We start from the raw sequence: 24,657 nt of genomic DNA on the forward strand, positions 1-24,657 counted from the left end.
ATATAGCATATAATACATACAACATATGAAATATGTGCTAAATGACTGTATTATCAGTAACGCTTTTCCGATCAACAGCAGGCTAATTGTCATTAAGTTCTCGGGGAATCAAAGTTGCATGGAGTTTTGACCACATGGAGGGTAATGTTAGCTCCACAGGGGTAATGACTGTTTATTTTATCTACTGCTGAATACCTGTGCCCTACATCCACCACTATTTACAGTGTTAATAATAAGTAATTACTGAACGAGTGAATGAATGCTGGCATGCTTTTGGGCCCAGGCCCAGAAGTAAAACTTTGGAATGGGAATAATAAAAAAACAATTCTATAAGCTCAGTTTAATGATAACATACAATTCAGGGTTGATATGATAAAAATCTAATGTTTTTCTTTCTATGACATAAGATGACGTAGTACACAGTGTTAAGCTTCTTTCTTTAGTCTAAGTACTTAATAAATAAGAACTTCTCTTATACCAAGAGGTTAGTATGTCAGGCAATTGTCCTGAGCATATCACACACATATTCTCAATCATTATAAAAAAATTCTACAAAGTAGATAAAATTAACTCTGATGTTCCAATTTGAGGAAAACTGAGACTGAAATAAATTAAGTAATTTTTCAGGGTCACCAGTTCATCCTGTCTCATGATTATATAACCTCTCAAAAAGTCCGTGCTCTCTAGAGTTTCAACCTTTTCTTTTTACTCTTGCAAGTTGGAATTAGCAGAAAATGAATTCTTACTCTAATCATCAGAATACGAAAGGATCCAGACAGTTTTTAATTATTAGGAAAAACAACAGAATATGATTATTAAACAAATGTGTAAAATCATATGCTGTACCTTAAAGTACCTATTTAAAAAAACAAAACTGTCAAATATATATGAAAATACGGTAAAAAGACCAAGGCCTAAAACAAAAAAAAGAGAGCCCAGGTAAGCAGCAGGAGGTGTGTTCAGAATGAAAAAGTACACTCAAAGTCTGACTTAGACACAAATGGGAGACGATCAGAGAAGTCAAAGGTGACGGCCAAATTAAGGACAGGAGGACTGATAATCAGGTAGAAGATAAAATGAAAAGATCCCATTAATAATTATTAAGAAAAACTGTAACATTCTCTATGGAAAAAGTAGATGTACAGAATCCATATAAATTAAAAAGTAGGGCTCAACTAAGATTAAAAGGAGAGTGGCTAAGTAAATTGTGGTATGTCCTTGTAACAGAATATTGGCATATAGTGAAAAGAGAGAGCTACGAACCAAGAAACAGACACTTAACTACAGAGAACAAACTGATGGTTCCCAGAGGGGAGCTCAGCGGGGGGCCTGGGGATGAAGGCAGGCACTTCTGAGCGGCACTGGGTGTTTGGGGAACTGCTGAATCACTGTATTGTACAACTGAATCTAGTATTACGCTCCATGTTAACTATACCGGAATTTAAAGCTTAATAAAAAGTAAAATAATGCTTATGTATTTGGAAGTTGCTAAGAAAGTAAACCTTAAAGCTCATCACAAGAAAAAGAATTCTGTAGCTGTGTGATGGGGATATTAACTAGTCTTACTGTGGTGAAAGTTCCACAATATATATACAAGTATCAATTCATTATGTTGTGCACCTAAAACTAATATGTTACAGTTTCTTCTCAAAAAACAAAATAATGTTTATGAAAAAAATTTAATAATATCAGGAAATGATTATGATACAATGCCAAGTAAAACAGGAGAGTACACAAAAAAATTGCTTTCAACTCTGTTAACACATACATATATAAACATATACATACAAACACCTAAATATTTTACTTACAAGTCGAAGGAAAATACACATTAAAAATAAAAATACACATTAAAAATACATCGAATGCTGAAACAGTCCAGGATGGTGGGGATAATTATTTTTAAATTATGCTTTCATACGTTTTTCCAAAATTTTATGATGACTTTGAATTATTTTTATAACTGGGGGGGACAGGGAAAGAGGATTACTTTAAGAACTTTAATTAGCACATGGATAAACTGGTGTTTGTTTTTCCCTGGAGGGGAAAAGGGGAGATTAAATTAGGCTGTACCCTTACTTGTGTAAGCATTCCACTCCAAGTGTCACTGCCCTTAGGAGAAGAACAGTTTTCACAGACAGTATCTTAAGCACTGAAAAACAAGAGCACCAGCCATCCAGGGGTTTGTAAAGCAGCATCACAGCCCCAGCTGCCATCTTGTAGTTTGGAAAGTGCACTTACATTGAACCTCAGGTCATCCTCATGTTAACTCTGGAGAAGGCTTTCTATTGCCCTCACTTCACAGCACGTGGAGGGGAGCCGAGTGACCCGCCCGAGCCCGTGTGGACAGCGCACAGCAGGCCCAGGCTTGCAGAACTCCAGCACGGCTGGCTCGGAGCCCAGTTCTCTGCACTTTCCTTCAGCAGAAGGAAATACCAGACTCTAGATGGAGACCTGAAGCCTATGGGGTTGCCTTTATGGATGTTTTCTTTAAGACTCAGAGACATTCTGAGGAAGTCAACATCAGTTTTTCTCTCAATTTAATCTTATTTGAATTTAAAATGTGTAAATTGTTGAAAATACTTTTTACTTAAATTCCATTTAAATACTCTAAATTTAATTCAATTTCTCCTGTTTTATCTTATTTACAGGCCTCATAAGTGAGTGAATGAAATTCTTCAGGAAGTACTAATTACTGATGGACACCCTACGCCTAGCTTATGCCTGAAATCCCAACCTACACAGCCTGCTGTAAATACATGGCAACAACAGGAGAAATACACAATGGGGAAGGAACAATTTATTTTTCACTTCACTGCCCCTTTTTAGCTCACAAATGCTTGTTAAGAAAACATAAGAAACAGGGGCACCTGGGTGGCTCAGTGGGTTAAAGCCTCTGCTTTCGGCTCAGGTCATGGTCTTAGGGTCCTGGGATCGAGCCCCGCATCGGGCTCTCTGCTCAGCAGGAAGCCTTCCTCCTCTCTCTCTGCCTACTTGTGATCTCTGCCTGTCAGATAAATAAATAAAATCTTAAAAAAAAAAAAAGAAAGAAAGAATCTCTGTGTCCCTTGGCTCCCCGGCCTTAAAAAACAAAGACAAAAACAAAAACAATTCTTCCTTGACTTTTTATTTCCCAGGGCAGCATAGTTTCTCTTATTTTTCTCGGATTCTTTTCCTTCTGTTCTATATTCCTCCGTTAGTTGGTACCATATATATCTCTGCAGGCAAATTCATATTCTGTTTGAAACCATGTGTGGCATAAACCAAAAGTAAACTATAGGTCTATGCAGGGAAAAATGGGGTTAAGAATGAACAGAGGGAAAATGCCTCCTCAGCTTAAAAAATAAAGAGCAGTGCGTGCACACTGGGTGGCTCAGTGAAAGCTTCCAAGCCCTGGTTTCAACTCAGGTCATGATGATCTCAGGGTCATGGTATCGAGCCCTGAGATGGGCTGGATGGAATCTGCTTGAGATTCTCTCTCTCCCTCCTCATCTGCCCCTACCTCCCTGCTCCTGTGTGCATCTGCTCTGTCTCTCAAATAGATAAAATCTTCAAAAAAAAAAAAAAAAAAAAGCAATGGGGTTTAATCTCTTCTCTTTCATCACCATCTCAACCAAGCTTTCCTTTCCTGACCCTTATTGTACTTGACCAAGCTATAACCAGCTGAATATTAGGGTATCTTCCCCATAAAATTGAGAAGGTTATCAGAAACACTGCCAATCTCACACTAAATTTTTCCCATGACCTGCTGAGACCCTGGCTTGTGAGTGTGGATACAACAGTATATAACTCTTCCTCTCTGTCGACCAAATAAAGCAAAACAAACTACTTTAGCAAGAAGATGATCTTTGAAGTTTGCTGAAACCAGCAAAACCCAGCAAGTCTTCACTGTGAAAACCATTCTTACCTTCCGAAAGCATTTAAAAGAGCAACTATTTCCTGTCGAGTGAGTTGGAAGCCTTTAGATGGGCTGTTTTCTGGAAGCTTCTGGATTTCTTTTTCAGAGAATAGTATCTTCAGGGCAGTTCCTAAACCCTGAGTCTAAAGAAAATAGATACACATAACAATTAATGTAATAATTACTATAAAGGTTAAAAGGAATATGCAGCCGCTGTGATGAGAGTCACAAAATTTAGGTGAACTGAACTTCTCACCAAAATGTTAAACTGCATAATACAGTTTCTACTTCCTCATACTTATGCATGATAAGTTTATCTTAACTGTTAAGGAATCTGAAGAGTTCAACATTTGTTGGACATAAATTACTAAAATGCCTTTTCTTAACCTAGAAAATATCACATTAGGATTACAATATTCAATATGTAACCTTGAAAACATTTTTTTTTTTTAAAGATTTTATTTATTTATTTGACAGACAGAGATCACAAGTAGGCAGAGAGGCAGGCAGAGAGAGAGGAAGGGAAGCAGGCTCCCTGCTGAGCAGAGAGCCCGATGCGGGACTCGATCCCAGGACCCTGGGATCATGACCTAAACTGAAGGCAGCGGCTTAACCCACTGAGCCACCCAGGCGCCCCACCTTGAAAGCATTCTTGACAGCTCCTAACAATTCAAAACTTAGAAATTATTAGTGATAACTACACTTAAAAATTTACCAGTTATTAGAACTAAAGAAGATGTATTAAAATAATTAAAATAATTCTGTCTCCTGATTTTTCTATCATCTTTGTGAGAAAGTAAGATAAAATATCAAACAATCCTTTTTACACTGAATACATATAGAGAGAATGGGGCCTTCTTGGCACAACTTTCTTTGTGACTAGATGGTCTTCTTTTGGTCACTAAAATAAATTCAGTGATGGAAGCCTGATAATTAAGGCTTTTTATATTTTATTTTTATATGGGTCTACAAAATACTAATATTCTATTTATAACTACCAACTTCAGAAATGAATCTCAAGACTGTACCAATAGAAACAGATACAATAAAGCCAGAATCATTAGCATAGAATAGGGAAAACATTCTTACATATACAATACAGATTTAATATATTCAGCTTTTACATCAATAAAGCAGAAATGCCATACTTGAGATCTTCTGTTTCAACGAACAGTGAGGGTATTATAATAAAAACTTGCAAGTTCCCAGCAGGAATATTTAAGTTTAGTAATAGTTTTAAAACAGAAAACAAAACACAAACCTGCAATTTTCCCCATAATCTGCATTTGTCGCATCCAACGCAGTCCATTATACGGGAGATATTCTTGAAATGTAAGCGGAATTCCTCCTAACATGCAGAAAATATTTTTATTCTCATTAGAGTTTTATAAATTAAACTGCACTTGGATGATTTACAAGAAATAATAGTTCTGAAGATTAATGAATGACTTGTGTTTTTCAACAGTCAAGAAGAAAAATGATTGGATTTGCATGGCATAACATGGCACTAAAACAACTAGCCACGGAAATTCGTAACATTCATTCCACATGCTGATTCAACGAACTTTTTATTGAGATGCTACTCTGTGCAAAGCACCAACAAAGGCATGATGGGAAAAACAAAAGTAAGTGATACATGGTTTTTACTTTTAAGGAATTTTACTGCTGCCCCCATTTGATATCTGCATATAGCCAGTGGTAAACATATCTGTACTATGTTTGACTTATTTTTTTTAATTTTTTATTTCTTTTCAGCGTAACAGTATTCATTGTTTTTGCACACACCCAGTGCTCCATGCAATCCGTGCCCTCTCTAATACCTACCACCTGGTTCCCCCAACCTCCCACCCCCCTTATTTTTCATGTATTGCTCATGTGAGTCCAAATCGGAAAGTCAGTCTTAGACCAATGATCAGTTTTCATCTTCCTCCTTAGGACCACACACTGTTTGCAACGGGGGCTGCATCAGCACCGGTGATCCCAGGGCTCTATGATGGGTGTGTTCTCTCTGTCCCCTGCATTTGCCAGTAGGCCTCTCCAGGGATGTTTGCTGACTGGATCCTTGCTTCCTGTTGGGTGGGGGAAGGCCCCTATTCTTCTGCCTGTGAGCAACTGGGCATGGTTTCTAGGACTCTAAGGCCAGTCACATCGGAAGCTAACAGTAGCTAAGAGTTTCCTCATCTTTTCCATGTGATAAACGCAGAAAATAAATTTCATCTTATTGTACCGAGGTAAACATTTTATTGCAAAAAGCTAGAGGATAGCAGCCCAAAACTCTGGCCACCAGAAGCCCTGCCCGGCTGCTTTCTGAAGAAAGGTTCCAAAGAAACAGGACCCTGGCTAAAAGACAATATACAGAACACAGAAGTCCTTTGCTCCTCATTCTCATGTAATTCATGTTCTTGGGAGGAAATGGAAAAAAAGGACTTAAGTTCTCCTTTATACACCTTTGAAAAATAGAAAACACAATTTCCAGCAATTCATAGATGACAGTTAGTTCTTTTCTCACTCCTATCTTCCTCCTCCACAAAGAGAACCAGAGTTAAATACTTAAAAAATAGGAAGCCTTACAAAAACAAATTAATGTTATAGTCAATACCACAATAGCAATATACCCTAAATAATCATAAAACAAAACCACTTTCCAAAACCAAAATACAGTTGTGACTAAGTTATTTCACTTCAGAAACACCAAGAGACTCTTACCAGTGGAGGATCACTCAGTGCTCATTTATCAGTGAGCATCTAAAACATCTCAGGGCCAGATGTGTTTAAGAATTCCAAATTTTAGAACTATAGTACATGCATTATTTATGAAACACCCCACCAGAGTGTGTAGCAACACCTAGCAATCATATACATTAACGGTTCTGTAGCAACACATAATATTCAAACAAAGCACAATTTTTAAAAAAGCACTATAAATAGTCTTATGTCAGTAAAGGTCAGGTTTTGCCGACAAATTAACTGGCACCAAACATAAGAAAATTTTTCAGGTTCTGGAGTTTTCTGCATTTCAGAACTACATATATAAGACCTTGGAGCTACAAACAGAAGACTATTTGCCATTCAATTTCAAATACTTTTATGAACATTTTAAGGCTATAATGTATTCCTTGATACGCTGTAAACAAATGAAAACAAAGAGCTCCCAACATGAAGTTTGAAAATGTTCCTAAAATACATTCTCCTTTGATATCGCAGGGTAACAGGTAATTTTTGCCTTTTATGTTAGAGTCTATAAAGACAAAAACGTAATAGCTCCAGAAACTCGAACATCCCATAAAATATTCCATAAAATAAACTTTAGGAAAATACAGTATTTATTGCCTTCAAAGTGGTGAATAGTCATGATTTTTAAAATCAAAACAATATGCACTGTGATTTTAAAGTAAGAAAACTTCCTCTCAAAATAACACCCTTTAAAAAACCTTTACAAAGGTGCCATATTCACTGGTCAGTTAACAACAGAAGCTTCACTAAGAGGTGGCCAAACTTTCTCAGAAAAGCGAAAGGAACTGAAAAGTCTGGAGAAGGGGCTTTCTGTGCCATTTATAGTAAAACCCAGTCAGACCAACTTCAACGAGGTGGAAAGCTGGGCAAGATGTGTTTGGATGTAAGGGATTAAAACCCAGCTGGTCAACTGCTCTCCCCTCCCCAACCCCGTCCTCCAATCAAGAACTTTTTACCTTTAATGACTTGGCCCCCTTTTTGTCACCTGCAAACATGGATTTCTCGTCAAAGTGCATGGGAAAGGACCTGATGAAATGACAACACTAGAAGTTACAGATGAAAAATTCATGTACTATGTAGTAGAGCTCTGGCATAATTTTCTATCCCCACAAATATTTACAATTTGTAATTTACTTGTGGGTAAAGTTTAATAACACAGGAAGGTGGCACATAGTTCACATGTAAACTACTCAATAAAAGAGTAAAGCAACATAAGATGGCTTTGTAGTTTATAAGACTGTAATGTTTTAAAGAAATTACATGATAAAAATCATCAAAAATTGAACTTAAAAGCAATTTATGTGAAAAATGTGCAACACTGTTAAAAAGATGTTTTAAGTTTTAATGCATAATTTGAACACTTTTTTTAAAAAGGTTTTATTTATTTGAGAGAGAAAGAGAGCAAGTACACCAGCACAGGGGAAGGGCAGAGGGAGAGGGAGAGGCAGACTCTCCTGCCAAGAAGGGAGCCCGACGCCAGACTCAATCCCCAGGACCCAAGGACCCCAGCATCATGACCTGAGCCGAAGGCAGACTCCTAACCAACTGAGCCACCCAGGCGTCTCTAAACACTTCTTAATCCAACTTTGGTTCATGCTCATTTTAACAACCAGTGAACTGAAATTTTATAGAGAGCATTTTTTAAGAAGAGGTATATTCTAGAAGGGAAAGCTAATGTTCTCTTAGGTATCTACTTTCATGTGGATAGCACCATCTGAATTTAAACAGCAACTGAGGGTTTTGGAGGGGAGGGTGGTGGTGGTTGGGTGAGCCTGATGGTGGGTATTACGGAGGGCACGTATTGCATGGAGCACTGGGTGTGGTACATAAACAATGAATCTTGGAACACTGAAAGAAAAAGTTAAATTTTTAAAAATTGGTTAAAAAAAAAACCCCATTAAAATCACATTAAGCTTTGGGGCACCTGGATGGCGCAGTCAGTTAAGAATCCTGCTCTTGGTTTTGGCTCAAGTCATGATCTAAGGGTCCTGGGATCGAGCCCCAAGTCGGGCTCTGCAATCTGCCTAGAGTCTATTTAAGACTCTCTCTCTCTCTCTTTCCCTCTCACTTGCTGACGTCCCTTTCCCTCACTTGCTCTAAGATAAATAAATCTTCAAAATAAAATAAAATAGCATTAAACTTTGATACTACATAAAACTCGAAGTTCTGTTTGAAAATAGAGCCGATTCTGAAGTGTGACTAGGCTGTTCTCCTATTCTACTGACCACGTTCCTTCTCAGTTCTAATTTTCCCTCTTCCTAACTTTTTGGAGTCAGTTTCCATTTTATTTCAAGCACTACCTCATTCCTATTCAGAGTGCAGAATTTCAGATCACGGATACTCAATTCTTACTTTGTATCTTGGAAGATATTCAGTAGAAGCGTTTTTGTGTCAGCATCTTCTTCTACATTTCCAGTGTAAAGATCGACAATTGAGCGCTCAAAATACGGGGCCACCTTTGATAAAGCACGAAGCTCAATTAAGTATAAGAAGTATAGATTTTTAAGCCTTCTTGGACCTTCTCCCTTAGTTTCCACAGGGTCAAAGCGGCGTTTAAATTCCTTCATATTAGGTCCCCAGCTAGGTTTACCCCAGGTTTCTAAAGAGAAAATGAATACAAAATACAGCTTTAATAAATAGGATTTTTTTCTCTAGAGAATATATATACCCACCTCCAAGAATTTTTACACTAATGGAAGGCAAGGTTTGTAGATAAAAATGTGATTACCTTCCAAAAGATAATTTGCACACAGATGTAAATTGATACTAGCATGAAGTCCGGATATAAGCTTATAGAAGACTCTCTTCTCCAGGCACAAACCTATTCAGAAAAATATTGAAAAAGAAATCACATCCATTTAGATAACAGAAATACTGAATCAAGAAGATTCAGTACACACGCTTATTTTTAAAGTTAAGTTTCAAGGACATTAAAAATAATCAAGGTATAATATAAAATTATTAGATCACGATGCTCTCCCTAGAAGATAAACTAAGATTCTGACTTTAGAATGGAGTTATGACTATGATAACTTAATGCAGAATGAGGCAGAAAATGTGGGGCTCTGGAGGTCAAAGCACTTTGGATGTACCTGGCAAGCTCCCATGCTACCTAGAAGGCAAGAGCACAGATTTTTCATGGGTTTGGCTAAACTAAAGCAAATGTAATTCAAAGTCACTGCTCTGGCTTAACAATGGCTGTTTCTCCCCTTCCCTTCCCTAGAGATGTTCTTTCTGTGAACCTACTGGATCGTGGAGGAAGAAGAGACTGCATTCCATTTCTCCTCTTCCTCCAGATTCTTTAGTGTGTCTTACTAATCCTCTGCCCTAGAATTCTCCAGGTCTATTTAACTGTATGGTCCACTTGTAAGGAGCTCAAACCTGGAAAAGAGTCATCTAGGAATTTTAACTGATAAACAATATATGTTGACTATCTACCATGTGAACAGAATCATATCAGATGGAATGATGGAATATGATGGAAAATTCTTTTATGTAGACTTCTTAAGCCTTTTGCTCAAATGGAGGTCAAGATAATTCCACTCTCCTATCCTACCTGTGCCTCAATTTTAAAAGATTTTTTTTTCTTAATATAAGAGTAATATGCATTGTAAATGTACTTAATGACACTAAATTTAAGATGGTTAAGATGGTAAATTTTATATTATATATATTTTACCATAATAAAAAGAGAAAAAAAATTCTAGAAAAGGTTCTTTATAGATAATTTTTTAAATAAAGAAAAATGCAAAGACCTAAGTTTTAAGAATCCACTAAATTCAAAGCAATTGGCGATTTCCTTTCCTTACCATCCAACAGCATTTTAGGGCTTATGTCATTTTTTTTAACTACTCCTGAGGAAAATGGGCTTCAATACTGGGAAGGAACTAAGAAATAACCTCATTTATAAGCTGAGGGATTTTTAAAATGTAAGAGTATATAGTTAGCTTACTTTGCATTTTTTCCCAAGATCTTTTAGATCTTCAATTTACTCTATGTTCTGCCCTATACAGCTCTGAAGCAAGTATTTTCTCGTAGGAAAAAAGAATTCTTTTGAGATTTCATTCTCTAATTCAGAATTCTTGCTAGAATATTCCCATCTTTACAAATGGGGACCAAAAAGTAAAAATTAAGTTCTTTTTTGCAGCTTCTTCTAAAAGTATATGGGCAATTTTGAATGTTCAGGGTGCAAGGGATATAAACATCATGAACAAGTTAGATAAAATATTAGTTACTGACTTTTCTTCTAGTAAAACTTTCAGTCAAATCTGTTACCAAACAGCAAAATGATCAAATCTGAAGTTCACTTTCTCTTCCTTCTAAGCAGTACTTACACCCAGTAAGACATCTAAAGATCAGAGAAGGAAAAACAGACAAAGCAAAGCTTGTGAAGATTCATATGCTTAGAATAAGAGCATAAACCAGGAGGCCATTCTCCTCCGTAAAGCCCTCAAAGTGCTGTACTTGAAATGGGGATGGATAAGTGAGAGTGAGGAGTAGAAAGGTACTTCCGTAAACTGAAAATTAGGTAACTTCAAGCAAAATGGTAAAAATAAAACATGTGCCAATTGAGTGTACAGTAAGACCCATAATACAGTCGGCAGGAAAATGCTGGACGCCTTTTCCCTGGTGATGCAGTTCCAACTGCAGAAGTCCCGACGGAAGTGTTAAATAACATAGTAGGCAACACAGTAAGGTTACGTAAAATGATTTTCCATTATACTCCTGCACTCCATCTGATAGGATTCTGCTCATATAGAGCTGTCAATGTACATTGCTTACTGGCTGAAATTCCTGGATGACTGTTAAGTAACATCTGCAAGGACTGATTTACAAAGTAAAAATTTACCAGCTTCTATTTCTTTTTTTTCCTGATTAATATTTTTTTTATTATGTTTGTCACCACACAATGCATCACTAGTTTCTGATGTAGTGTTCCATGATCCGTTGTTTGTGTATAACAGTGCTCATCATAACACACGCCCTCCTATTACCCATCAGGAGGGCACCCATATCTCTACCCTCCTCCCCTCTGAAACCCTCAGATCATTTACCAGAGTCCATAATCTCTCATCTCCCCCTCTGATTCCTGCCCCCTTCAGTTTTCCCTCCCTTCCCCTAATGTCCTCCATGCTATTCCTTATGTTCTACAGATGCGTGAAAGCACATAAAATTGTCTTTCTCTGTCTGACTTGTTTCACTTAGTATAATCCCCTCCAGTTCCATCCATATTGATGCAAATGGTCATCCTTTCTGATGGCTGAGTAATATTCCTTTGTTTATATGAACCACAACATCTTTATCCATTCATCTGTTGAAGGGCATCTCGGCTCCTTCTACAGTTTGGCTATTATGGACACTGCCATATGAACGATTGGGGTCCATGCGCCCCTTCTTTTCACTACATCTGTATCCTTGGTGTAAATACCCAGTAGTGCAATTGCTGGGTCATAGGGTGGTTCTATTTTTAACTTTTTGAGGAACCTCCATACTATTTGCCAAAGTGGCTGTACCAGCTTGCATTCCCACCAACAGTGTAAGAGGGTTCCCCTTTCTCCACATCCTCTCCAACATTTGTTGTTTCCTGCCTTGTTCATTTTTGCCATTCTAAGTGGTGTACGGTCGTATCTCAATGTGGTTTTTATTTGAATTTCCCTGATGGCTAATGATATTGAATATTTTTTCATGTGTCTGTTAGCCATTTGTATGTCTTCTTTGGAGAAGTGTCTGTTCATGTCTTCTGCCCATTTTCTGACTTGATTATTTGTTTTTTAAGTGTTGAGTTTCAGAAGTTCTTTATATCAGCTTCTATTTCTAACAATACAGAGCAAATTCAGCTATCCAAGTTAGAGAGTGGGTCTCTTTCTTTTGGATTTAATTTCGTTAAATTTACCTTCATCAAGTGATGTATAAGACACTGACTATAATTTTTTCTCTCACAAAAGGGCTAGATTTACTGTAATAAGATTATGTGACATTTGGACACTATGTAGGTAAGATGGTTGGCAATTGTCAGTTTCATGGCCCAGATGAGAAAACAATCTCAGAAAAGTTGAGTCAGTTGCCTATAAAAATAGGAGTGTTCTCTGAAACCATATATCAATATTCAGGGGTTCCCATCAGTAGGATAGTACAAAAGTGGTTAATACAGAATACCCTAGAATTCATTATTGCCCATACATTTCACTTCCATCTTCCACTATCAATATTCAGAGTCTCTCACCACCTCTTTTAAGCTAAATACTACTTTTCACAATTTGTGTCTTTACAAGACAGCTAATGGAACAAAGTTAAGAATTGTCTTCCCCATGGGCCATTTATCAATATCACTCCTAGTATTAGTGGCATATCAATAACATTCACCTTAAAAATGGCCAATATATGTAGACACTTCATTAAAAACAAAGAGAAATTATGTTCACAAGTTGACATCACCAATTAGCAAACATTAAATAGAATTAAGTACTTAGTTTTACTCTGTAGAGTTCCTATAAGGTTATGATCTCCTGTATCATTCAACTTGCTTATCTTTCATTAATACTTTTTAACTTTTGTTTTCATAAATGAATGGCAATCTGGTAAATTTTTAAAAAGCATCATATATCCAGTTTTTTAACAAAGCTATTAAAATCCTAGAATGTCTCGGCTTTCCATTAATAGCATTCGTATTTTCAACACTAGAAAACATAAGAATGCAAAGTATCTACTGGGGTCTATATTGCTTTATCCTTTAATTAGACAAGTTTAGGCTATATTAACATGTGTAAATATTGTTTAAAATCTTCTGAAATCAAATTTACTTTCCCTCAACTTCATATATATATAAATTTTATATATAATTATATAAAATGTATAAAATACACAAATAATATATAAATATATAAATAAAATATATATGTTATATATGATTTTATATATATATATAGTACTTTCTTCCAAAAAGAAGGTCTCTGTTTACAAAGTAGGTTTGCATAATAGTTACTAGAAAGCAGTGTGGATGAGTGGTATATACAGAATTAATTTTCATACAGAATCAAAATAACACTGAGAAGCCAGTTACAAAAACCCGAGGAAAGTATCGGTCCTGTGTATTTCACTAATGCTGATTATTCTTGGCTGAGCAACAGCCTCAAAATTTTTAAGCCATTGTATCCTACAATACAGTAACTTAAAATACATTATTCTCTTTCAAGCACTGTTACAATTAGTTGTCTAGGTAATGAATCCTGAACTTACAAAAATATATTAAATTAACCCATAGATTTTTAACAAGAATCCAATAAATTTAAAATGCAAACATGTAAGTTTACCTTCCAGCCACGTGTAGAACGATTCTCCTTTAAAAACAAACAAAAAACCAACACACACACACACACACACACACACACACACACACACACAGATTTGGGTTAAAATATTTTAAATAGTCGTTTACAAATTAGAATAAATTAAGTATATAAAATATTTTCTATGACAGACTAAGGATTATCTTCAGAAGTGGCCACTGCTTCATGTGAAGTAGAGAAATAGGGATATGGTTCTAGGAAATAAAGCCCTCAAGTAATCTGAGTAACTCTGGACAATTTTCTTATAAATGACATTTAACTAAGCAAAAATTTTAAGAAACATTTCAGTCAAAATATTATGTAAATCTTATTCATTAGAAGGATTAAATATCCATAAGTATGGAAGGTTAAAAATCTTAAATTTGCTTTTGATAACAACCACAGAACTCCTCTCCTTAAAAATTCTGGAAAAAACAAAGTGAATTATAATACAAAAATCAAAATAGCAATTATTCCATTTGTTCCCTGAGTAGTAAAGCTGTGTATATTTCCTCAATTATCTAAGACTACTAAATTTCAAGGAATATTTTAAAAATCCCTTAATTTTCAAAATAATTTTTCAGAAAAGTCAATGACTAGAATACAGAGGGATCTGACTTACCTATGTACTAATGCTAAAAGATCTATTTCTAGATCAGTACTATTCTGAGAGGAACAAAAATGGCAGTCAATACAGATCAAAATGGTTAATGTACTTTGTAAGTTACCTACTTCTGTTTTAAGAAAAGCAAAGCATGAGAAAAACTCAACACATAGACGACTGAGCAAGGATCCTAGGGGATAAACTAGATGGTGAGGAATTGCTTTGTTTCCTGAGACTCTTCACACTTTGCAAAACTACACAAACATTTTCCCACATACTAATTCACTCAACAAACTCTTCCTAAGGGCCAAGATCATGATCTGACTTGTTTACTCGAGAAACCCCAAATGCTATCAGGAAAAGTTGAGCCCCCAAGTCCTCAATAATCTGGCCTCCCATCCTGCAACTACTCCTACATAAAGTTTTCCCTACTGCTAACAGGGTCTCCTCAAATATGCTTGATTCTTCCCTTTCCAACTCCTTGGGCCATGCCATTTTCTCCACATGGCACACAGGATCCAATTCTACCAGACTACATTTGTCCCATTACTCAAAACTCATCTCAATTATTACTTCCTATAATAAGCTTTCCAGATCCCTCCAGAGAGACAGGCTCTGTCCCACCTCTAAAGAGCTCTACCACCTACTGCTTATGTAGTCTGTATGTGCACACTTCCTGTCACCATGCACAGTGCTTATCACTCCTGCTACATACTGTCAGCTCCTGGAGCGAAGGCGTAACGATTTACACATATTTCTATCCTGCACAATGCCCATCACTGTGTCCCTGAACACAGATAAGTAAATATCCACTTGAAATAATTATTTTGATGTTTTGGGGCAATTTATTATGACATTCATCTGGTATCCTTGAAAAACCAACTGTTGATAAATCACTATTCACCAGATTAAGTATTGTAACAACAGATTATAAATTACAAAGTCAGGAAGAAAATAAAGTCACAAGACAAATTATCTGGTAAAACTATCTTAACTTCTCTCCATTTCTTCAGAACGTATTTTAGTAGATTATAATAGCCAGAGAATTGGGAAGTTGGAATGTCATCCTGGTTTCTATATGAAACACCTCAGAAAAAGGGAATTCATAGTTTTTTTAAACATAGGGTAAATTTACATTATAAAATCTTTTTGTCACCATTTGTTGGTAGTCATTTCTGAAAAAATAGGATAAACATTTTCTTTTTAATTAAATAGAGGAAAAATCAAATTTTGATCATTAAAAACATTTCCTTTACACTTAAGTCATACCCAAACATAAGAATTTTAACTCACCATCATCTTCTCCTGAAAAAGAAAACAATGAACAGGATTTTAGAAACTGTCCTCCAGAGTTCAGATTCCAATTCTATTTACTTTAAAATGAGATTAAAACTTACTGTGTGTTGAACTATTAGTTATACTACAGACTGTGGTCAGGGGGTAGTCACCTTGCAAATGAGACTTCTTAATTAGAATACAGGCCCAAAGCACAAGATCTTCATATGTCTTATACAGTAAATAAGACCAGAAAAAATAAAAAACTACACGTAAAGATTACTAGATTCAGTAATTAACAAATGGACACAGGCACTCCTTTCATCATTGTACAAACAATTCCTCTTCTCTTCCAAATTACTGCTCCTCCACCTACATGCACTTTAAGAAAAGTATTTCCCAAACTGGGGTCAGTGAAACCCTCACTGGGGTGCCACGGAGCTGCCCACACAGCGGGAAGGAGCCAGAGGTTGGGCTGCGGAGAGCCACAGCAGCTCTGCCTTTACCGGCTTTAGATGTGGGATTCTGGGCCCAGGTTTCCTTTCTGGAAAGAAAGGTCCCGTCTTTCAAAAGCTGTGGGAGAGGCTGCCAGAGAGCCTCACCTTTCAGCTCGGCAGGAGGGCGCGGCCAGGCTGAGAGGCTGAAGAGCCAGGAGACAACACTTGCCGCCCCAGCGGGAACCGCACGCAGACAGCATTGGCCCGAGCACCCTGATTGCTGAATGGACCTCTCACCTGCAACCAGGACCCCCGTCTTCCCCTCACCCGGTCTCCGTCTCCCTTCTTTCTTAGGACCGGTTTCCTCCCCCTCTCTGCCTCTGTCTTTTCCTAAGTGCTGCTCTCCTTCCTCTCATCTTTCCAGTGGTCTCACATCTGTAATTTGTCACAACATGGATGTGAGGGGTTTCTTAGCATGGGATGGTTTCGTTAAATTGACTATATGCGCTGCTTTAAAAGGAAGTGATCATATTATTCAGCCACAAAAAAGAAGGAATTCTGCCACTCCCAAGCACATGGACGGACTCTGAGGACCTCATGCGGAGGGAAGTCAGCCAGAGAAGGACAGATACTGTGCTCTCTTGCACGTGGAATCTAAAAGCAAAACCAAACCCCCAAGCTCATAGATCCAAAGAACAGATGGGTGGTTGCCAGAGGCAGGCGGTGGGGAGTGGGCAAGACACGAAAAGGGTGTCAAAGGGTGCCAGCTTGTAAGTCCTAGGACTGTCACGTACAGCTTGTCAACTACAGTTAATAACACTGTATGTGAAAATTATAAATTCTCATCACAAAAATAAAAATTCTGTAATTATGGTCACAGAGGTTAACTAGATTTACTGTGATAATTCTGCAATATACACAAATATCTAAACATTATACAGAACACCCGAAACTAATGTGATGTTGCATGTTAATTATACCTCTATTTTAAAAAATATTTTAACTCCAATCCTAAAAATAAAAAACAAACAAAAACGAACAAACGAAAAACCACAAGTTATCATAAAAAAGACCTGAAGAATACCTACCAAATTCTATACTATGGAATAGAGGAGTGGGGGCAGGGCAGGGGGAGCTTTCGCTTTTTTCTTTATATAACTTTTGTATTGTTTCCATTTTATAAGTGTGTGTGTGTGTGTGTGTGTGGTTTCCATTTTTATAAGTTATAAGGGTAAAACAGGCAAAGGATTAAGAAACCATGCACACCTTTTTCATGATCCAATTCCCTTTTCCAGCAGTATCAGAATGATTTGCGGAAGAACATTTGCTGCATTATAAGACAGCATCTGAAGGCAGTCCCTTCGGTTAACCTTTCTGTGTCTCTTTGGGTCTCAGAAATGTCTTAAAGATACAACTAGACCAGGGAATTCAAGTTCTTAAATCAGTCCTGGTCTAAAGAAAACAAGAGAATGGCAAGTCAATGACAGGGCTGCTCCCAGGGTTTGGCTCCTTGCTGACAACACACTGAGTATGTGCCCAGTAAGTTTGATTAACCTCCAAAAATGCTGTCCCACAGAAATATAATACCAGCCACATATATAATTTCCATTTTTTTCTAAGGCGAATTTCTAGTAAAATTTCCCCTAGGATCCACGTTTTAAAAAGTAAAAAGCAGACATGTGCTACAAGGCAATAATCGTACAGGCCAGAGCTATCAGAGTGTGAGGCCAGAGCTATCAAAACAATAAAATTCTGTTTAATGACAAAAATATTTTGCACTGCTTCAGTTCTTAAATTTAAACAAATTCAGTGAAATGTCAAGTTTGGTTCTGCTCCGGCCATACTGCATGTGCTCAACAGCCCAGCGGGGCAATCAGGGACCCTGCCGGAAAGCATTCTGCTGCGGGCATCACGAGTATCTGACCAACTCTGCATCCTTAGCACTCAGACATGGTGCATGGACCAGCCAGCACGCTGGGCGTCGCCTGGGAGCTCTTAGAATCCTGTGCCTCCCTCAAGACCCACAGAATCAGAACCTGTATCTCAACAAGGCTCTGCGGTAATTTATATGCACACTCAAGTCTGAGAAGCACGTTGGGAGCCACTGGTCCTCAAAGGTGCCTGCATACTGGAATCATCTGGATAGTTAAAAATACAAACAAACAAAAAAAACACAAAAAGACCATAACCACCACTTGGGTCTAATCCCATAGATTCTGATTTCACTAGTCTGGGGTAGGGCCTGGGCATCCAGATTTTTAAGAGTTCTCTGGGAAGCCTCTGTTACATGGATTACTCATATATTTTTATTTATTTACCATGAAACTCCTCTTTTATTTAGGGCCTGACACATACCAGGCACTCAATAAATGCCCGCAATTACATAAAACATGCAAAAAACGATACTGAACTGTGAACTAAACTTTTACTTTTGATCAAATTAAAGGAAATATAAAATAGCTGAAAACTTACTCAGATTAAGTTTAGGTACAAAGAAATTTTGAAAATAGTCTCTAAAAGCATGGAAATGTATGAAACACCCACCTCGGCTAGGTGCCAGAGGATTTAAAGGACGATAAACAGATCGAGGCCTGAAAAAGCAAGTGTGAAACTCAAACATAAAATGGTTTTACATAATTTTCTTCCCAACAGAATCCTACTCCCCTTCCTCTACCCTCCCTTTAGCCATTCCTCCTCTTTCCCCTACCCCCTCCAGTTACTTGAAACAGTTTTCCTCGTAGATGCTGTTCCACACTCTCCACGCAGAGGACCCTTTATAGCCGGTGTAACGCTCTGGGTTCAGCAACAGGTCTACATACTGAGCAGCTGGAGATCGCTCATCTGAACAAGAAACAATTCATCAAAACCACCCATAGGTCACCAGTTGTCTGAAATGTAACACTGTAATGCAAACATAACTACTAAAAGGTCAGAGAAAGGCTATGCTTTTCAAGTAACGTCCAATTTAAGCGAAAGAGCGGGTAGGAGTGGTTAGCACAATGGCCACTGTACTTGACCCGGGATAACTTACACTCCGGAGAGGAAAAAACAACTCCTCCCTTTCCTTTGGATACTCAGTGCTCTCTTAAGGAACAGAACACCCCTTCCCTTCTGAGAGGCATTCATCATTCCTACGTTTTAACCAACTGGGATCGAAAAGACCTAACAGAATCAGAACCTGTTCTACTACTTGATTTGATTTCTTCCCTATGCAAACACCTAAACACAGGCTCAGAAACATTTTTTTAGCATATAGTATACTAAAAAGAGAGATTTTCCTGCTATTCTCTACTCTGGACTTATGAAATAAATGGCTCAATAACTTCGGGATTCAAATTTGATCTTAGAACTACACAATGCTCTAGTTTAAACAAATACACATTACAGTTTGTTTCTATCACTGTTCATACAGAGTACTTTTGCCCTCTCAAGCCAATATACAGCAGACACAACTTCAGGAAATTGTTAAGACATATAAATTAACCATTTTATTTTATTTCATTTTTTTAGGATTTTTTTTAAAAGATTTTATCTATTTATCTGTCAGAGAGAGAGAGGGAGAGAGAGCAAGCACAGGCAGACAGAATGGCAGGCAGAGGCAGAGGGAGAAGCAGGCTCCCTGATGAGCAAGGAGCCCGATGCAGGACTCGATCCCAGGACGCTGGGATCATGACCTGAGCCGAAGGCAGCTGCTTAACCAACTGAGCCACCCAGGCGTCCCTTTTTTTGGATTTTATTTATTTGAGAGCGAGTGAGCGAGCGCACAAGCAGGGAGGGGCGAAGGCAGGGGAGAGGGAACAAGAACCTGAAGTAGACTCAGCGCGGAATGCAGAGCCCCATACGGGGCCTCATGGCATGACCCCGAGGTCACAACCTGAGCCAGAACCAAGAGTCGGACACTTCAACGACTAAACACCCTGGGTGCCCCTAAATAACTATTTTCTGTGTTGAAATCCAAATGAGTTTTTACTAGTTCTTCACTATTTGGACATTTTAATAGAGGTCTCTGAAGGATACAAAAGATAAAGGAAATGGTCTTAATTATCAAGGTTTACATTCTGGATAGAAAAGGGAAATACATGCTTTCATACCTTTAGAAAAAGTGTAACGATCATGCTTCACACGTTGATGATCATAATATCATAAGACATGGAAACGAAAGAACTATCTGTGTTGACACAGAGGTACTCCTTTATTTGTATGCGTCCTACCTTTTCATGTCATGAGATTAAATCAATAGTATGCAGGCACCTGACTTAAAACAGGGCCAAATATGGCCATTAAAATATGGTCCCTCTTTTTTTCATTACTAATAGTGTATTTTCCTTTTAAATAACAATATTCATTGAGCATTCAGTGACCATAACTGAGATTATCCATAACTCTAAGAGGAAAACGGCATCCTGATCCATACCATCCAAGTACTTGGTACTTCTGTAGGAAGTAGGAAGAACACGAAGAAACGAGTTAGATCTCACTTACAGACAATAGAAACATGAACTGAAGAATATTGGCTCTATTTCTGCCCTAACATTAGATAGATATTCCACTATATAAGTTAAGGCACATAAAATAGGTAATTTACAGATGGATTTACAGAAACTGTCCAAGGACATGGACTGGTTCAAGAGTTAAAAACAGTAATTAAAAAAAATATATTCATTAAAAGAAAGATTCAAATTATGGAGTGTGGCTTTTAAAGTTCAAACAGAAGTTTTACAATTCACTAGTTTCTGTTATATATTTTTAATTCCTCTGAGGTGGTCTTCATTAAGCTCATTTGCAAAACTGATCTGATTATTTACAAATACTAAACCTACCAGAAGCATATATATTCATTGAGATATGTGTGTACACATGTATAAAGAATGTATGTGTGCATGTAAGTTACACATATGCGGGGTCATCTATGAATGTACACCTCAGGCTAATATCAACCCAACAAAAGCAATTAAACAACCAATAAGGAAAAATAACAAGATTAAGATATTAAACTACATTTTAAATCATTATACCTTAAGGAAGTGAAAATCACAAGAGTAAAATCAAGTATATCAATGTTTAACTTAAAACTTATATTCTCAATGTCCTTAATGTGTATTCCCTTAATTGAATCAAAAGTGCATTGCTGGTTTAAGTGGTTCTTAAAAATTTTAATACTATTTCAAATCATGAACGGCGGGTCTTGTTAATTTATAGAAGGGATTAGCAAACTATGACCCATAGTCCAAATCCGGTCTGTATACTTTTTGTCAACAAAGTTTTATGGGAACATAAGCCACATTCATTCACTGCTTTCACACAATTATGGCACAGCTGAGTAGTTGCAAGAGAAACCATACAGTCCACGAAGTCTAAACTTTTTACTATCTGTCCATTTACAGAAGAAAACATTTCTCAAGCCCTGATCTACACTGACAAGAACTTCATGGCAACTAGATGAGGAAGTTGGGGTGAGGGAGCATCCACAGGTTGAGTTCCCCTACAAACACACCAGTGCTGGTACGCCCATCCTTCCCCTGGGGCCACCTGTGACAGGATTTTAATTAGCCTGTTCAGAAACTACAACTTCTTTCCCTTTGCAGGGCGGTAGCATTCATTTGCATAATGCTCTTTGGACCCCTAATAGGTCTTCCTCCTCCCCAAAGCTTTCTCTTCTTGCTCCCTTTGTAAAGCTCTTCCCAAACTGTTCCATCTGACCCTGCTAGGCATTCCCAAAGGATTTGAAGAATGTCCACGGAATCAAAATACCTAATTCTGGGAATTCATCAATTTCAACTAATGCTTTTTCTTCCTTTTCAAGTATACCTTTTTTCCCCAAATGAATTTTCTTTTCATGGTCACTTAATTGCGTATTAGTGTTAGGAGGCTACACGGCATGTTCAACGATGCGAGCCAGTCCTCCACACCTCCTAACCCAAATATCTCTTCAAACATAGCACAGGTCAACTTAGCGTGCAGTCTTTTTGTTTATGGACACAGATAAAAAATACTGCCTTAGACTCAGGATTGAGCCTCCTAGCCTCCATCACCAACTCTAACTTTGACTGCTAGTAATACATTATTAAAATGCATTATAAAATATTCAGGTGAGGAGGACCTATAGTTTATAAACCACCCAAGTAATTCTGACACACAGCCAGATTTGGAAACTGTTTTAGACAATACGTTAAATTTATTAATGAACATTTTTTTTGAATTTTTAAAGGTTTTTATTTATTTGACACAGAGATAGAAAGTACAAGTAGGCATAGCAGCAGGCAGAGGGAGAGGGAGAAGCAGGCTCTCTACTGAGCAGGGAGCCTAATGTGGGGCTTGATCCCAGGACCCTGAGATCATGGCCTGAGCAGACAGCAGCAGCTTAACTGGCTGAGCCACCCAGGTACCCCTAATGAACACGTTTTAAGGGAAAATATAAAAGTAAAAATCTGTCATACTATATAGGTTATTTATGAACCAACAACTTCATTCAGCAAACATTTATTGAGCAAGTACCAAGTCCAGGCACTGTTCTAAGCACAAAGGATAAAGCAGTGAACCTGAAAGACAAAGCCTCAGGCGGCTGACATTCTAGTTGGAGCAGACAGACAATAAACAGATTAACTAAATAAACTGCCCTGCACTCTCTGGTCATTCTTGGTACTCAGAGCGGGCAGCAGTGTCAACACTCACACTGAGAGTGGTTGCTGTTTTCTAGAGGCAGGCAACAGCAGGCTTCTCTGATGAGGTGACATTTGAGCAGAAACCCAAAGCAGAAGAGGCCATGCATAGAGACAACAGCAACAACAACAACAAAACAGGAGTAGGGAGAGGAGCTTAAACTGTTAAATTATTTAAAAATCTACTATTTGATCTATAAGGATCATCTTCTCTTCAAATAAAGAAAGAACAAAAACAAAACGGAGAACAGGGATGTAGAGATATATTCCAATAAACTGGGGTGAATATTCTTTAGATTGTTTTAATCAAAAGGTTTTACATAACTGAAATAACTAGATGTTGACTCTAAAGCTACTCTGAAGTGTTTTTAAAAATTATATATATCAATCATCGGGACATACACAAAGATGACCACCCAGAGAAGTAGCGGTAATCCAACCAGTAAAATGGTTTATAGGTTTCAGGACTACACATAATATAGAAATTACTAATTTTTAAATTATGAAATCCTAAATTCTTGTAGGACATCTCTTCCATTTTTATAATATAAGAAGCTAATGTTAAAAAATTAGTCAACACTATATTGATGAGAGGTGACTGAGTACATCATTGCTCATACCAAGTGATCTCTGGAATGGAGTAGCATTTTTTGTTAAATACCTATAAAAGAAATATATACTGACATTATTTACTATAAGAAATATTCACAGAAATGGTTTTTAATTTAAAATTCTGTTAATTAAGCACTAAACATTTTTTATTTTAATCAAAAAATAGGTAAAATGATAAGCTGGCAAGAAGGGACTGTGCGTGTTGAACACTAAGCATAATTAGAATGACAACCGGAGAACAAATTAAAGGGTAAGCAGTGATGTCAATCCTTAACCTAGGTACAACAGCTTGCTTTGATGAAACATTTGCCAATTCTAAATATCGTAACAGGAGTATTTTATTAATTTCCCATTATTCTATCCAGATACCCAAAGAAATTTTTTTTCAGATCTCTTAAAAATATTCTTGCTGGTGGCAGGGGCAGTTCCTGGGTGCCTCAGTTGGTTAGGCATCTACCTTCGGCTTAGGTCATGATCCCAGGGTCTGTCCTGTGACAGGCTCCCTGCTCACCTGGGTGTGGGAGGGGGGTGGGAGTCTGCTTCTCTTTCTCCCTCTGCTGCTCCTCCTGCTGTGCCCTCTCTGTCAACTAAAGAAAATCTTAAAAAAAAAAAAAAAAAAAAAAAAATCCTTGCTGGGATTGCCTAGGCAGCTCAGTTGGTTGAGTGTGTGACTCTTAAAAAAATTTATTTTTAAAGATTTTATTTATTTATTTGACAGACAGAGATCACAAGTAGGAAGAAAGGCAGGCAGAGAGAGAGAGAGGAAGAAGCAGGCTCCCCATTGAGCAGAGAGCCCAATGCGGGGCTCGATCCTAGAAACCTGGGATCATGGCCTGAGGTGAAGGCAGAGGCTTTAACCCACTGAGCCACCCAGGCGCCTGAAAGTGTGACTCCTGATTGAGGCTCAGGTCATGATCTTTGGGTGGTTAGATCAAGCCCTGAGTCAGGTTCCATGCTCAGCCCGGAGACTGCTTGAGTTCTTACTTTCCCTCTCCCTTTGCCCCTCCCGGCTGCTCACATTCGATAGATAGATACATACATACATTCATAAATAAAATCTTTGAAAAACAAAAAATGTCCTTGCTGAAACCCTAGAAGCCATGGTGATATCATC

The 24,657-nt window shown here is 37.6% G+C and overlaps 1 protein-coding gene across 6 annotated transcripts in view; it reads right to left on the minus strand.

The window, feature by feature from the left end:
* The window catches only part of ERO1B (endoplasmic reticulum oxidoreductase 1 beta), a 77,606-nt gene that overhangs the window by 20,719 nt on the left and 32,230 nt on the right, over positions 1 to 24,657 (minus strand). For 3 of the 6 annotated variants that reach the window (XM_047702362.1, XM_047702359.1, XM_047702358.1), the window contains 9 exons: positions 18,993 to 19,113; positions 18,817 to 18,863; positions 15,854 to 15,865; positions 13,942 to 13,968; positions 9,360 to 9,452; positions 8,984 to 9,230; positions 7,588 to 7,657; positions 5,160 to 5,246; positions 3,908 to 4,041 (listed from right to left, as the gene is read on the minus strand). In XM_047702362.1, the coding sequence (XP_047558318.1) occupies positions 3,908 to 4,041; positions 5,160 to 5,246; positions 7,588 to 7,657; positions 8,984 to 9,230; positions 9,360 to 9,452; positions 13,942 to 13,968; positions 15,854 to 15,865; positions 18,817 to 18,863; positions 18,993 to 19,113 (838 nt within the window). The remainder of the gene's footprint in view (positions 1 to 3,907; positions 4,042 to 5,159; positions 5,247 to 7,587; positions 7,658 to 8,983; positions 9,231 to 9,359; positions 9,453 to 13,941; positions 13,969 to 15,853; positions 15,866 to 18,816; positions 18,864 to 18,992; positions 19,114 to 24,657) is intronic. The other 3 variants (XM_047702361.1, XM_047702363.1, XM_047702360.1) reach the window with 3 other exon arrangements.

Source organism: Lutra lutra, chromosome 14 (genome assembly GCF_902655055.1).
Source record: "Lutra lutra chromosome 14, mLutLut1.2, whole genome shotgun sequence".
NCBI classification, from domain to species: Eukaryota; Metazoa; Chordata; class Mammalia; order Carnivora; family Mustelidae; genus Lutra; species Lutra lutra.